We start from the raw sequence: 16,020 nt of genomic DNA, 5'->3' as shown, positions 1-16,020 counted from the left end.
CATTTTCCTTTCAGCCTAAATAAACTCACTCACTTTTTTCCAAAACTAATTGTTCCACATTACTAAAAAATTATTCAAAGTGCTAATTAGAGTGCCTGACAAATAGTAAATTTCCACCAGGGAAGCCCCGATAAATGTTACCTGTTATTATTTGGATTTGGAGTAATAACAAAGTGTATGAAATAATGTCACTGTCATTTTGTGAACTCATATATCCATATATATATATATATATATATTCCCATTTAAATAGTCATACTAAATGTGAAATAAAGAAAACATGGAATGTGGACTGTGGACTGTGACTAAGTAAGTTTATTTAGAGAGATGTACCGAGAAAAGGAAAACTATACCCATTTGAATGCAGAGTTCCAAAGAATAGCTAGGAGAGATAGGAAAGCCTTCCTCAGTGATCAATGCAAAGAAACAGAGGAAAATAATAGAAGGGGAAAGACGAGAGATCTCTTCAAGACAATTAGAGTCAAGAACACATTAGGAGTAAGATGCCTGGGTTGAAGCCTTGCCTTTCATGAAATTGTCATGTGACTGCGTATAGTTATTTAACATAACCCTTAAAGTGGGAACAATGATAGTACTCACTCAGCTGAGACAAATTTTGTAGAAAACCAAATGGGAAGTTACATGTAAAATCCTTAACATGGTCTCCAGCACATGGGTGCACCTGATCCACAGAACGTTAACTCTTAGTCGTTGTGAAACTAAGGCTGTTATATTAGTTGCTGTGTTGCTAGCCAGTTATTTACTGCATGCTTCCATGAGCAAGGTACCAAAGGAGGCTTTGGGAAAAGAAAGAAGAATAGAGGAGACATGGTCCATATCCACCTGTAGCTTTTGGCGGAAGTATTGACAAAGAAACACTCAAGTAAAATAATCGAAGCCTGCAGCATGCTAAGAAGGAACTAAGAATGTATTGATGCAGAAAATGTGGAGGGATTTCTCCTTAGTTTAGGGAGTCAGGGAAAGTGTAAGGAAGTACATGGAAAGTGAAGTTTCCGAAGGAGTCCGAGTGTGAATGAGGGTCATGTGGAGCACTGCCCTCAGGTAGGTGGGACGGCATTGGTAAAGGTCATGAGCTAAAAAAAAAAAAAACAAAAACACTTTGGCACATGGGAGGAAAGGATTTCCAGAATGGCTTAATCATATGGAGGAAGAGTGCTGTAAAATGTGACTGAGGAATGGGCAGAACCCAGCTCATGCTGACCAGGTGGACCATGGAGAGGCGTGTAGGTAGTCTGTTTGAAAAAGTCAGTCACTGAAAGGTTTCACATACTGGCAATGAATGATATATTTTTTATGCTTTTGAGAGACCACTTTTGCTGCTTTGTAGGGCAAGGCATCTAAATTTTTTTATCATGCACACCAATCAGCATGTGACTCCAAAATGTTTATTTATATGTTCATATTCTCTCCCTCTCTCCCTCAACAGATAGAGATAGGAATATATAGATAACATAAATATTTATGTTAATCAGTAATTAAATTTAACTAGTCTATTTTCTGTACACAAATGAATCACCTTGTGGTACCACTTTGGTCCTTGTACCCCACTTCGGAGATGACTGTTGTAGAGAAAAGACGGAGCAAAGAAATCTTCAAGTAGGGAGACTAACATGGAGACTATTGGACTAGTCCAGGCTAGTTACCGATGATGGTAACTTACAGTAGGTGGTGGCATATTTTTCATATGCATGATGAAAAAGACTCCTAATTGGAATTATAGGTCTACACTCTACTGATCTTTGATATCAACTATTTTCCTAACAAATGACCCATTCTTAGTAGATCATATTAATAAAACCTGTTGGGTTGCTTATTGGGTTGCTGGGTTGCAAACACCTTGAAGTAGACTAGCTCACTTTCCTCCACGAGTAGCCTATTTCTTGAGTCCTCTAGAAAAGCACTATAATTTAGGGAGTTACTGGTACTTTCCCTTTCTGCTTGTTGACAAAAGTCCCCGATGATCAGAGCCATAAGAAAATGAATTTATAAAAAAAATAGTTAAAGTCAGTTTCTTCTACATCTGTGTAAACTTTGTCACAAATGGATTATTAAAGTCAGGCATTAAAAAAGTGCCTGTCTCTATAAATTCTCAGCAAATGAATTAAAATGCTCTCGCATTAAAAGGATTAATGTAGTAGGTGTCTGAAAAGATGATCTTTGTAAACTCCTTGAGGACAAAATGTCAGCTCTACTTAACAGGAAGAACTTCCTTTTGACACCAAAACAATCTAAATTTTGGTAGGGTAATAGTAGACTAAAACCAGAAAATGTGAATCCACTAATTTATTTTGCTTTTTCCAGCCCTATATTTCGATGAAAATGACCAGAGAAGGGGATTTTAAAAAGAAAGAAACAGCCACAGAGACTGGGTTCCGAGGCTTTAATCTGGTTTTTCTCTCTTGGAGGAATTCTCACAGATTGGAAAGGAGGTATTAGGGCAAGAAAGGGCATAGAAAGAAGGTATTAAGCCAAGGATCCTGCAAAACTTTGAAAACCTTTCTGAGGAGAAGAAAACAACTGCTCTGGGTTTTGACAAACAACACTTGCAATTTAAGAGGTAGGAGAACCTATGGCTCACTTCTCCATCTAGAAGACTCAATCTGCCAGTAGTCCTTTTTTAGGAGGATTCAGGTTTGGGTAGTAGTGGTGGTTTTGGAAGAACAGCTTGTGTCTCCTGTAATGGCAAACAGACCACTCTATTGTACTTTTAAGTGTGCAATTTTAATGGCTGAGGAAACTGTGCTTTTTGCATTGGCACATTTCTTGGATTGATCATGAGAACAATCACTTGAACTGTTTTGTAGCACATCTCTGGCTTGGAAGAAGAGAAATTCCCCTTGAACAGAATTAAAGAGTATTATTAATTGAAGAATAATGATCATTTTGTTACTTTCAAATTTGGTTTTCCCATCACAAACCCGGGATTCAGATTTTTCAGTGAGGTTAACTTTGCAAATATGAAAATGAACAAACATATAATGAGAAATTGGAAATTGTACTGTTTTGTTGTGGGATTCATTTATTCAATCAGTAAATATTCATGGAATAATTTAATAGCTACCATATGATAAGAAAGTATTATCGGGCTCATGAAGACTACAAAGACATGAGAAGGTATTTCAAGCCTTAGAAGCACCTTTCTGTTTGAAAATGGCCTGGATTTTTGAGAAATTCTTTGTAATTTTCAAAGCCCATTCACCTACTATAAATCTTCATATGAACTTTTGAATAGTAGCAGGGGAGCTAGGCAGGGCAGACCATATCATCATACAATTATGGAATTTTAGGAGTGAAAGGATTTTTAAAGGTCATCTAATGCAACAACTTTGTTTTAAACCTGGGAAGCTGAGAGACTACTGCTTGTTTGAGATTCCACAGCAAATTAATGGCAGAGCATCCAGCATCCACATGAAGTTTGCTATTAGGAACTTAAAGGCCTGTGTTAATAGCTCTGGGTTAGGCACTAATGCCACAGGAAAGATGGAGCACCGAGCTTCCTTTCCCGCAGGCATCTGCACACAGAACTGTATATAACAGACTTACAGTAAACGCACTCAGTCATGTCCAACTCTGTGACCACATGGACTGTAGCCCGCCAGGCTCCTCTGTCTATGGGATTTTCCAGGCAGGAATACTGGAGTCGGTTGCCACTCCCTTCTCCAGGGGATCTTCCCCACCTACGATTCTAACCTGTGTCTCCTGCATTGGCAGGAAGATTCTTTACCACTGAGCCACCTGGGAAACCTATCTTACAATAAGTATTTATTGAATTAATGACTTACAGATTTCCTACCATATAGGACACTGTGTCAAGTACTAAAGATAAAAGACAACAACGAACTGGATGCTTCTTCCAAGTTGCACACAACATAGTCTTCCTGTCCTCAATGAGTGTGCAGTCTTTTAAGGAAACCAAGGCATAGTCCACAAAATACAGTAAGGCTGGGTTCAAATACAGTGAGTGCTTTAGGAGGTCAAGGGAGGAATCTAAGAGTGATAATTGATGAAAAAATCCCTCAGACTACACACACACACACACACACACACATCACACACACGCGATATTTTAATTACATCATTCTCTGCTGATGCTGGGACACACACTGTTCCCAAGGTAAGGTCAAGATGCCAACTCGCTGAGACTAAGAAGAGAAGCCAACTCATCCCTATTCTCCAAACTGAAAATGACCAGAGAAGGGGATTTTAAAAAGAAAGAAACAGCCACAGAGACTGATAGAAACAATAAAACAGGAATAGGAAATCCCCACACAGTGACCACTCCGCTGGCCACCCCCACGGGAGGGGCGCTCGGGCTCACAGCAGAGCCCGGCGGGTGCGGGCGCGCAGAGCGCGCGGAGGCGAGGAGCGGGCGGCGGCGGCGCGGGCGAGCCCAAGGGGAGGGTCGGCGGCTCATCCAGTCCCCGCAGCCACCCGCGCGCAGCGCAGCTCGGGAGCGGGACGCGGCGCTCGGAGCCCCGGCAGCGCCCACCCTTCCTCCCGCGTCGCGCGCCAGCGCCCGCTCCGCCCGCGACTTCAGTTCGGCTCCACCCCCGCGTGGCGGCGGCTCGCTCTGTCCGAACCCGTGCTCGGCACCAACCCAGCCCGAGCAAGCGGCCGCCACCTGCCTCGCGCCGCCACGGCCCGCCCCCACCGCGGCCCAACTTGGATGGAGTTGGGGTCCTGAGCGCCTGCCCCTCGCAGCCAGCCAGCTGAGAGCCCCGCACCGCCGCCTCTGGTCCGGGACCCCTTCTCCGCTCCTCTCCGCTCCCGCGATGGGAAAAGTTGGCGCCGGCGGCCGCTCCCCAGCCGGGCTGAGCGCGCTCCTCGCGGGCGCGGGGCTCTTGGTCCTCTGCGCCCCGGGCTCCTGCGGCGGCGGCTCCTGTTGTCCCCCGCGGCATCCCAGCGCGGCTCCACGCTGGGCTCCGACCCCAGGGGGGCTTCCTCACCAGGGGCCGCGAGGCAGAGCTCCTGCTGCGCCCCTGCCCCAACTCGGAAGACCCCTGTTCGCAGTGGCCCCCGGAGACCGAGCGCTGTGCCTGGAGCGGGCCCCGGGCACTGGGGCGCCGGTGGCGGTCGCTTCACGCTCTGGCCGGAAGAGACGGAGTGGAGAGGATCTAGAGAAGGCTGAGCGAGAGGGGACGAGTAGAAGCCCGCGGGGAGTGCTAAGGGACAGAGGGCAGCAGGAGCCTGGGACTCCGGAGCGGGACCCGGACAAAGCCACTCGCTTCCGGCTGGAGGAGCTGAAACTGACCAGCACCACGTTCGCGCTGACGGGCGACTCAGCACACAACCAAGCCATGGTCCACTGGTCTGGCCACAACAGCAGCGTGAGTAAAGTGGGACTGAGGGCGAAGGGGTGAAGAGGGAAAGGGTTAAAGTCAACTGTGTGATCTGATGGAGAATTTGGGGACATGGGGTTTGGGGACTTGAAAGATGCTGCAAATTAGTCTTCCCTGCCCTTTTCCCCAAGGAATTAAACGCCACCAACTAGGTAGTTACCCCCACCCCTTTCCCAGCAACACCGGAGACCTCTCCAAACCTCTAACAAAGCTTCTTACAGGGCAGGCAGATCCCTCTTTCCTGTTTCTTTGGTCTCAATGGTGTAGGATGGAGCCAAGACGAGGCAAACAGAGGGGGTTAAAGTATTCTGAATGCAGAAATGAAAGGGTTAAATTTCCAGGCAGCCTCCTGTTCCCTCAAGTGACTTTCCTTTTACTTGCTAGACTTAAGGATGAGAGCAAGTAAGGTTTTTTTTTTTTAAGTCTTTATTTGTAGCCTTTTAATTTTATTTTTGCGCAGAGCTCCTAACCCCTTCTTCCTAGTACGGAAGAGAAATTCAGTGGATAATGAGCTGCCCTTAATGCATTCTGTTTCTGGGGACCAAGTGGATGCAAGTTTCAGGACGGGAACTCTCCAGCATCTTCTAACAGCATCAGCCAGTGTGTTTGGAGAGCTGGGGCTTTCTAGCCTGTGAATGAGTGGTTGTTCTCGGACTTGATCGGTCCCAGGAAGATCAGATATATCTCTGTGACAACAACTCCCTGTTCTCCTCCATTGCCTGACCTCCTGTAGTGAAGAGCACGAATAAAGACTTCACTCTTGCCTTGTTAAGGAAGAAGAGGGATTACTGGATTTCCAGGAGGCTGATACTTGGGAGGGGAGCATGGTTGCAAGTCCATGAGCTGCAGCCAAGTCAGGGAAGGTTTTAGATTTTTGGAAAAACCTGAATATCTGGAATCTGAGGGAGCTATTCCAACTTAAACTGCACCTAGAAACTTCAAGGAGCTGAAATAGTTAAGAAAGAGCTTTGGTGGTAATGACTGTAGGTGATTGAAAAGTATGGAAACTTCCCTATGTTGCCTTAAGCAGACAAGAACATAGCAACCAAGGACGGTAAAATGAAAAAGAAAAATCAAAGTTTCAGCTTCTATCGGATTACCGAGATTGTGGTATTTGTACTAGGCACAAGCTGTGCATCCTGGTACATTTGAAAATGTTTTAAGTTGTGTTGTAATTGCCAGAAACCTTCCCAGGGAAGTGCCACTTTAGTAAACTGTTCATTGTCAGCTTTTTAAATGAGAGTTGTGAACATTTTAAAATAAGAACCTATCATTACGGATTTCTTGGGTACATAGACATAAATTGTATTAAAGAAAATTGTGATAAATAATATTTTGTATCATATCTCTGAGAATATCAGCCTGGCTTTCCCTACAGTTTAGCCTTTGTGACAAAAGCTATGGCTAGTACTGGTTTAATCACATAATTAAAAATGAAATTCTTTTCATTCAAGGTCTGGAGACCCTTGCCCTCATTCCTTACCTTAACTGTCATATCTTTCATATCATAATCACTAAAATTAATCCCCCAATTTGAACTTGAATCTTCTTAAACTGATTAAATAACTTTTGCTCTGTTTTAAGTGATTAACTCAAAGCCCTCAGCTTTAAGATGAGATTTTTAAACACATCAGACATATTAGATCTTGTATCAAGAAGTAAAGGACCTTGGACTAAAAATATTTCTGGCTTTTAATGTAATTCAGGCTGTAAAATATCACTCACTCATTAGACCTCTGCTTTAGTTCACCTCTTGAAAGATCTTGGAAAGAGCAAGAATAGGAGAGTACATCTTTGGCAAATTTTAGACACCATTTAAGAAATGCTGCCAAACTCTGCTGGCCCTTTTTAAATGGTGCTTATAAACCCAGTCAGGCTTATGGGTCAAGGCTTGGATGGGTGACGTGTAAAGAAGTTGGAGATGATGTGGGAAATAATCAAAGTGCTAAAAGTTGGAGCATTGAAATCATGTAAACTAATGAGATCTCTATCCTAAGTCTTCATTCTACAAGGTCACACCTTCCATCCCTGCCCACTTACATGCAAATTGTTGTAGTTTTTTTCTCAGTGTATACATATAGGTAGTAGAGGAAGAGAAACAGTGTTTTATCAGGAGCTTCCACAAAGCCATCCCAGATTCATAGGAAAGAGAAAGTTTAAAATATTTTTGAAAGTAAGGAAGGTGGAAAGAAACTTTTCTGGGCAACGTTGTGATGTGAAAAGCAGAGTGGAGACCTGAGTTCTAGTTCTGCCTTTTTGTGGTTTGATCCTGACAAGCTGATTGCCTGAGTGTGGATTCCCTCATGTCTAAAACAGAAGGGGAGGATGCCTGTCAGATTCATTACTGAGAATTATGTGCCAGGATATACTTAAGAGGGCGTCGTGACTGTAAAGTAGTGTATACATCTTTGTAACGCTCATCTCATGGCTTTGCACGTTCCCCCAGAGGAAGAAATCCACTAACCTAACTCTGAGGACTGCAGTGAGTGGGGGGTGGGGGGTGGGGCTCTCATTTTCTCCTCCTTTAACTGCCATCCCTTATGGATCCACCCCCAACCCATTCAGGGCCAGGGGCAATACACATCCTCTGAACCTGCCTCACCTTTAGCTAAAAGTCTTTGCTAAGTAGGGCTTCTGATGACAATAGCATCTGCATTAAAGGTGTAAATGTATGGTAATTATAGGCTGCCTGTCAAACTTGTGAAGAATTCTGGATCCTTCTCGAAACTCTTTCCCTTCTCCTTCCTGCCCCCTCCTCTGTTGGACTTGTGCAGTTGGGTAAAGATATGACTGTTTTGCCTCATCTGTGGGTGTGATGTGATTCCTCTGTGCTGCAGTCTAGCTTGATGAAAAGTGTTGATGAAGTTGGTAGAACACCTGGGGGGATCTTTTGGCATGAAAGGTGCTGGGTATGAATCATTTGTCATGAGCTTGGTGTCGTAAGCAAGAACATATTGTTCCTACCCTACTCATCCAAGGCATGCTGTGCCCTGATCTAAATTTACAGAGTAGTTCTTAGTTTGTTAAAATATATATTTATCTATACATATGTATGGTGGGGATGTGTTTATTCTTTATATCCAAGGAATTTCAAAGTTCTGTACTGATTAATCCTTACAATATCCCTGAGGCAGGTGTCAAGTGTTAATATCTCTTTTTCATATTTTTATGCTGGAGTCAATTTGAATATTTCAGTTCACTCTCTTGTCCCTTTCTCACTAAAAGTGTTACAAGATTTGTTAATAGAGGCTTTTACTTGACATATTTTGCTATTATGATATTTTTAATACTGCATTTATCATAGTGAATGATGATCTGGTTGGTTTTTGTATACTTTTTTGCCTTTTGTTGTCCTGGGACTTGACATTTGCTATCCATCCTTAGTGAGTAAACTGAGTCCCAACTTGAGTCAGGTTTTGGGGTAGATGCCTGACATTCATTATTTCATTTAATTTTCACAAAAATTTTATGAGTAGATATTATTATCTCCATTGCGTTAGTGAGGAAACTGAGGCTTCAGAAGGTTAAATGATTTGCTAAAAAGATATAACAGTTCAGTGGCAAAACAGACACTGACTCCCGGGGTGATCTGACTTCAAAGTCCCACAGAATGACTTGTCTTAGAGACGTTAAGGTGGGGTAGAAAATCCCAGACCCTTGGAGATCTGTATTTTAAAGACTCCTGTCTGGGACAGATTTCACATGATGGTGGAGGAAGGCATAGTCCTAGCTGGAAACTCCATCTCTTTGTAGGAAATCAAGGAGTGTATAACCTGTGCCTGTCACATTGCATTCTTTACCTTAAAGTAGTGATTTGGCTGTTCTCTTATCCGCCCACATCTTCATCTTTACTGAGACATGGGATCTGCACCTGGTGATTCATTGAGCACGAGGTAATGTGCCATCATTCAGCTTTCAGATCTGGTGTTCTTCAGGAATTGATTCCTTTTCTAAGTTAATTACAAATCTGATTTTATAGAGAGGTTGCTTATGAATACTTCATTTGACTATATACTTTCATGTAATTTTTTAAACTTTTTTTTCTAGAGTGAAATGATAAAGGATTTTCGATTTCTCTAGCAAGCCACATAATACCTTCTTCTCTCATCAGTACTTTATTCTGTTAATGGGTGTTAATGTGGTGTGACATGGAAGGCAATGGGTTTGGAAGCAGAGTTGAGTTTGAATGTTAGCTGTCCAGTGACCCAGCATGCTGCTTTGAGCAAGACCCTTAAATTCTTTGAGCTTCTATTTTCTCAACTATAATATGGGGAGGGCACATCTTTTTTTTTTTCCCCTGAAGATTTGATATCACTTACACAAAGAGGCGGTACATAGCAAGTGCTCAATAAATGGTACTTCTTATTTTGTGTAGCAGAAATACATCTCTCCTGGTAATTAAGACTCCTGGGTTATAGTCTTGGCTATACACAAAAGTTAGATATGCCTGATAGTCTATCAAACTTTTGTAGCCTCAATTTTATCCTTTGTAAAATGACATGAATATAACATAACATCACTGAAATCCCTTACAGATTGTAATCCAATTAAAAATTTTTGTCAACCTGTAGGTATTTTGCACCTTCTACATCTAAATAAAGTGCCCTGGGAGTATTCAGGATTCAGAAATGACACACGGAGCTATACTCTTGACCTATGAATGAGCAAGCCTTTCATTTCACAAGATTCTTCCTCTTTCTGTGGTTTATATGCATATCTTAATAGGAAATTAAGGCATTTGAGACCCAAGCAGGCATTCATTTCAATGTAGATTTGCAACAAAATATAGATTATTAAGTTTATTAAATCATATCTTCAGGTTAAGACCTTTGATGAAAGTAAAAGTGTTAGTCATGCTGCTGTGTCCGACTCTTTGCAATCCATGGACTGTAGAGTCCAGGCTCCTCTGTCCGTGAAATCCTCCAGGAAGAATGCTAGAGTGGGTAGCCGTTCCCTTCTCCAGGGGATCTTTGTGACCCAGGGATCAAATCTGGGTCTCCTGCATTGCAGGTGGATTCTTTACCATCTGAGCCACCAGTATCTTTGAACAAAAAAATTGCAACCTATTGTGAAATTGGAAAGTAAAGATCCCTTGAGATGTTTTAATGGGATTTTTTTTCTTAGAGTAAATTGACATCAGTGTTGACTTTGAAAATTATGTCCACATCCTTTTAAAGAAGGATCCCAGAAACTCATAAGCTAGGATAGAGAAGTTGATGCAATTTTCTTATTTATTTAAGAGAATAGTAGCTGCTCATATTTAAGGTGGGCTTGTCATATGGCAGCATTAAGGTAAGAAGCTTACACAAATTATACAAAGTATCATATTTACTTTTAATTCTATGAACATGCATTGAATCCTAATATTTGTCAGGCACTGATAGTAGGAACATATGTGGATTGACGCATAAGGATGAGAAAAAATGATACCGGCCCTCAAAGAGCTTTCAGGCTGCTACCCAAAGAATGCCCTGAGGAAGCAGCAGAAGGTAAGGGTCCTCTGGGGGTGTCAGGTGCTGCAGGAGTTGATAGGTTAGGCAGGCACCTTTTGTCTCAGGTGATCTCCAAACTTTATTGCAAAGTAGGTCCTTCAGCTGAACCTTAAAATGCAGAGAAATTTCTAATTAAAAGACGGATATTATTACAAGGATATTTTGAGCTGAATGGATGGCATGAGTAAATTTGAGAGTGGAGATGTAAAAATTCCTATCTATATCAAGGAAATTGACCTATGTTAAATGTAGACTATGTTTACGATTTTAATCTTAGAAATAGTTTCAAAAACATGATTTAAGCATATACACACTCATCTCCTAGTGAGTTTGGCTGTATTCCAAGCCCAAATAGAAAATATTAATAAAAACCTGTATGGTCACTTGAGGGCATAACTGCCCTTATTTGCACATTAAATTTCAGCTGGATTCATCATTGTTTCATTTTCACCCTGACATTTTTCACACGCAGTTTTCACCAACAGACCTTTTTTTGTTTGTTTTAACTTCTTGATTAGAAATATCACTGGCTGGGCTGCCTGGAAGATAAATTAATTTGGCTTCCTGACAGCTTCTGTTAACTAAATGTATGGAAAATATTTGTCCTGTCTTTGTGTATGTCTCAATTACTGTCATATATCTCTGGCTGGAAAGGTTGGTGAATGCACCTGTGTGTCCTAGAGGGGAAACTAGCCAAACAGTATCCCTGAAGTGGCCAAAGGGATGGCAGAAAATAGGCGTGGTCAGTGTGGGGTGGAACCAGGCTCCATGAAAGGGCAGTGGTTACTCCCGAGGAGGAGTGCGCATTCCGCGCCTCCGGGATGGGTGGAACAGTCCCGTAGTTGGAGAGAAACAAAGCTGGACTCTTACCGAGCACAGTTTGCAAGGAAAAAGAGAGCCTATTCTAAAATGTAGGTAGGGGGAAAAAAGGACGTCAGTGCTCTGCGGGAACTCCTACATGAAATTTTGCATGTGTATGAAAGATATTGTGTCTATTTCTATAGCACTCCTGAATGTTGTTATACCACTTTAGATTGGAGATAGCCCTTTTCCTTTGAAAAATGCCTCAGTTTTCAAAGATGGAAACATTACTTTGATGACTTCAGTTTTCATTCTTGCAACAGTCCTAGGAGATAGAAAAGACAAATACCATCCGCACTTCTCAAAGAGGGAAAGCAGGGTCTTGGTATTAAGTGGGTCTGTTAGTGGAAGCAGAGGGTCAAAAATGTTTTGTCACACAGCACGACTGATTCTCGGCTTGGAACGCCACTGGCTTTTCACAGCCAGGAGTTAGGACGCAGCTGCATCCTAGCTTCACAGCTTGCCTCAAGCCCACGCACCTGTGTCTGCAGTGGTTGCCATCCCAGGGTGAAGTATGAATTGGCCATGGAACTCCTGAGTTCTAGGCTCAGCTATTTGAGTTATTTGGCCTGGGCTTCAGAGCAAGTGGTCTGGTCAAAAGTCATGCTCTTGGCATTGTTTAAATCTTTTAAAAGGGACCCTAGAGGGAGATGATGGGACTTTCTTGCAAGTAAAGTCTCCAGTAATAACCTGTCTACCATGTGTGTTCCAAAACTAATGGTCTTCAGAGATGAGATTACTTATCACTGGGCTTATTGCAGCAGGCACTTGCAGAGAAGAGGGGGAGAGCCATCTCTTCTCCTTCTTTAATTGCCTTATGCCTATGAAATCTAGTTGAAAGTAATACTAAGTATGGTCTCGGTCAAAGGAATCTAGAGCTTCAACTTTGGAGAGCAGCGGTAGTCAAACTGAAGGGATGCCTTGTTGACTCCCGTGGATTTTATTTGCTCAAGGATTGTAACAGAGTTACCAGCTATTGCCTTTTCTGCTTCTTCTAACTTTCGGGTGTGGGGATGAGGTTGAGGTGGGAGAAGGGAGCAGAGGGAGTTTGCCCCATACTAGGGAGACTCTCTGCAGCCAGATAAGCTGTATTGATTATAACAGAAATCATTCTTAACAATAATAGCAATTTAGTGACCAGATTCCCTGGAAGTACATTCTGGAGCATTGCCATGTTATTTCACTTCATCCTCACACCAGTCTTATGCACTAGATATCATTATCCGTGTTCTAAAGCTGAGGAAGTCAAGGCTTAACGATTTGGCCCGAGTTCACCCAACTCGAAGCTGGTGGCAGTGATAGAATTTGATTTTGCCCTTTCTGGCTCCAGAACCTTTTCCATTTGATCATGCTGTCCCTTCATCAGGGCTTACCTCTGAGTTTCTTTTTGAGATAATGCCTTAAGTCAGTGTAGAGAACTGTGGGAGAACCCTTGGCAAGAGGGCCCCACTTTGGGGTGCTTCCTTCCATGTCACCCCGATCTGAGGTCCATGACCTGATATACTTTACTTGGAAATAAGCTGCTCCACGATGGAGCTTGATCAAAGCCCTCCCCTCCACTCATCCCGCCCCGGGAGTGGCTTGTCTGGGGTTATTAATATGTGTTAGCTTGTTATCGGGGAGGATGTGTGGATGTGCTGATTGGTTTCTCCCTGCTGGCTGATGACCCAGGAGTGACAGTGTGGACAACTGGAACAGTCTTTAAGGGAGGTGCTAATAAGAATCAGGTTTTCAGACAACCAACTAATCATGTTGTGCCCTGAAGCCAGTGAATTAATGTCTGCAGTGGTCTTCCCCTAATCAGACTTGCAGAGGCTATTGAGGCAGAAAACTGTGGGCGGTGGATCCTGCTCCAGGGCCTCTGGAGGGAGGTGAAAAGCAAAAGGTCTTTCCCTATCTCTACACATTCCAAAACTTGCACTCTTGATTAGAATCATTCAAGGGGAGAAAAAGCTATTTTAGGGACGGTTGTCACTTTGCTTAGAAACCTATCTGCAGTCCTGTTTACCCTGCCTCGCGTTTTGCTGAATTGACAGAGGATTTCTTAACTGAGCGGCCATGGGCTCCCTCCTTCGGCACCTAGGGCAGCGCTTTTCAATTCACCTTTTTGGGACCTGCTTTTGAATCTGCTGATGGGGGCTGGGAATCTATGTTTTTCAAATGCTCTTAGGAACACTGAAGTTTGATAATAATTTTCCTAAAAATTTTTGTGTGAGTTTTGCGGTCTATGAGCCCCTTCTGTTGTCTGCACAATCTTAGATCAGTATGCTTTACTTTTCTACAAGGAGAACTGAAGTCCAACACTTTAATCACCTGTGCAATGAAAATTATGTCCCCAGTGGTGAGAACCTGGTGGAAGGTTCTGTAAGAGAAAGAGAGAGATAAAATGGCACAGGTGCCCCAGGCAGAGAAAGATGGTGCCTTTATGTCAGATGGTGATGTTTCTATCACTGAATATATCCTATGCTGTTCTCTTTCCTGGATGTCCATATGTCCTTGGGCAAAACAAGTGGCTAAAAGAGTACATTGTTGTAAATATAACATAGCATTTAATAATTGGTTTGCATTCCTGTTCCCAGATACCTGAGCTCTGGAGGTTAGCTTTGTAACTTGGTGTCTTAGTTGCCTCATGTGTTTAATAGGAGTAATAGTGGTGTATTTTCTCTATGGTTTCTTGATGGTTAAGAGAGACAACAGATAGAAAAATGCTGCCATTTTCAGTGGCATCTGCCATATAGTAAGAAATCAATAAAGGTAACCTATTATTATTGTTGTTATCATCATTATTTTGTTAGTAGTAGTACTGTTACTAACAGTGTTTGAGTATGACTTACTAAGAGATGTTTGTAATATGTTGCTCAATGCTTCTGTTTCTCCGTTTTTGTTTGTTTGTTTTTTTATTCCAGTTCCATTTTCTTATAATGAGGCCAGGACTCTCGTCTACTCTTTTTGTTTTGCCTTTCATCATCTCTAACTATTCGCACGTGATAGTCGTTATAGGGTTCCAGTCCAAGTCTCCAGTGTGAGTGGGAGGTTGGTAGTTTATACACCAATAAGCATTTCTCTGACACCAGGTGGATGTCCAATGCTTTAATTCTGACACTGTCTACCCAGAGGTCACATCAGATTTCACAGGTTAAGGACTCAGTCCCACAAGACCATGCCCCACACTTCCCACTTCCAGGGTCAGCCCCAAGTCCAGGTGACCACCTGCACTTCGGCCTGACAGGCTGTAGATGGGAGGCTTCAACAACTTCCTCCTGTGTTTGATTCATTTGCTAGAGTGGCTCACAGAACTCAGAGAAGCTTTTCACTTGCTAGATCACCAGTTCATCATGAATGAATATAACTCAGGGACAGTAGATGGCAGAGGTGCCCAGGACAAGGCATGGGGGAAGGGTGTGGGGCCTTCCTGTGCTAAATGCACCCCTCTCCTTGATCTCCGACTATTCACCAACCCAGAAGCTCTTAGAACCCTGTCTTAGTTTTTATGGAGCTTTCATTACACAGGAACAATTAAATCCTTGGCCACTGGGCATTGATTCAAACTTCTGCCCCCTTCCCCTCCCCAGAGGTCATGAGGGTTGGACTGAAAGTTTCAACCCTCTAATCACATGGTTAGTATTTTGGCAATCAGCCTACACCCTTAATTGTGGTCCAAAGTCACCTCATTAACATCTCATCACAGGAAAATCCAGGAATTTTAGAAGTTCTGTGTCAGAAATGGGGACTGAGGCAAAATATATATAGTTTTATTATGAATCATGACATCACAACTAGCTTACTAAATATTTGCTGTTTTGTTTGATATTTCCATGGGAAAAACTGGCTTTCACCTGGAAGAGACAACTCACGACCTTCCATATGAATGTTGTAGAATATTCAGCCATTAAAAGATTGCTTATGTGTCTCATATATATATATGTACATATATATATATATATATATAAATGTTCCACAAAATATAAGAAAGGGGAAATAAAAGAAAATATAAAATTAAAATTAAAAAATAGTACAGATGTAAGTGCTTCTCAGGTGACTCAGTGGTAAATCATCCTCCTGCCATTGCAGGGAATGCAGGTTCAATCCCTGGGTCGGGAAGATCGCCTGGAGAAGGAAATGGCAACCCACTCCAGTATTCTTGCCTGAGAAATCCCATGGGCAGCGGAGACTGGTGGGCTACAGTCCATGGGGTTGCAAAAGAGTTGGACACAACTTAGTGACTAAACAACAACAACAACAGATGTAAGCCCCACAAAGTGTTTCTTTTTATTTTTTTAATGACTGTGTTGTCCCCTTATATATCC

The 16,020-nt window shown here is 42.5% G+C and overlaps 1 protein-coding gene across 4 annotated transcripts in view; it reads left to right on the top strand.

Moving 5' to 3' along the window:
• Positions 1-4,775: 4,775 nt before the first annotated feature.
• The window catches only part of SORCS1 (sortilin related VPS10 domain containing receptor 1), a 571,273-nt gene continuing 560,028 nt past the window's right edge, over positions 4,776-16,020 (top strand). For 3 of the 4 annotated variants that reach the window (XM_065920116.1, XM_065920114.1, XM_065920115.1), the window contains exon 1: positions 4,794-5,348. In XM_065920116.1, the coding sequence (XP_065776188.1) occupies positions 4,794-5,348 (555 nt within the window). Of the gene's footprint in view, positions 5,349-16,020 lie in introns of all 4 variants that reach the window. The other variant, XM_065920117.1, reaches the window with a different exon arrangement.

Source organism: Muntiacus reevesi, chromosome 2 (genome assembly GCF_963930625.1).
Source record: "Muntiacus reevesi chromosome 2, mMunRee1.1, whole genome shotgun sequence".
NCBI classification, from domain to species: Eukaryota; Metazoa; Chordata; class Mammalia; order Artiodactyla; family Cervidae; genus Muntiacus; species Muntiacus reevesi.
This window is presented reverse-complemented; position numbering and strand designations above follow the sequence as displayed.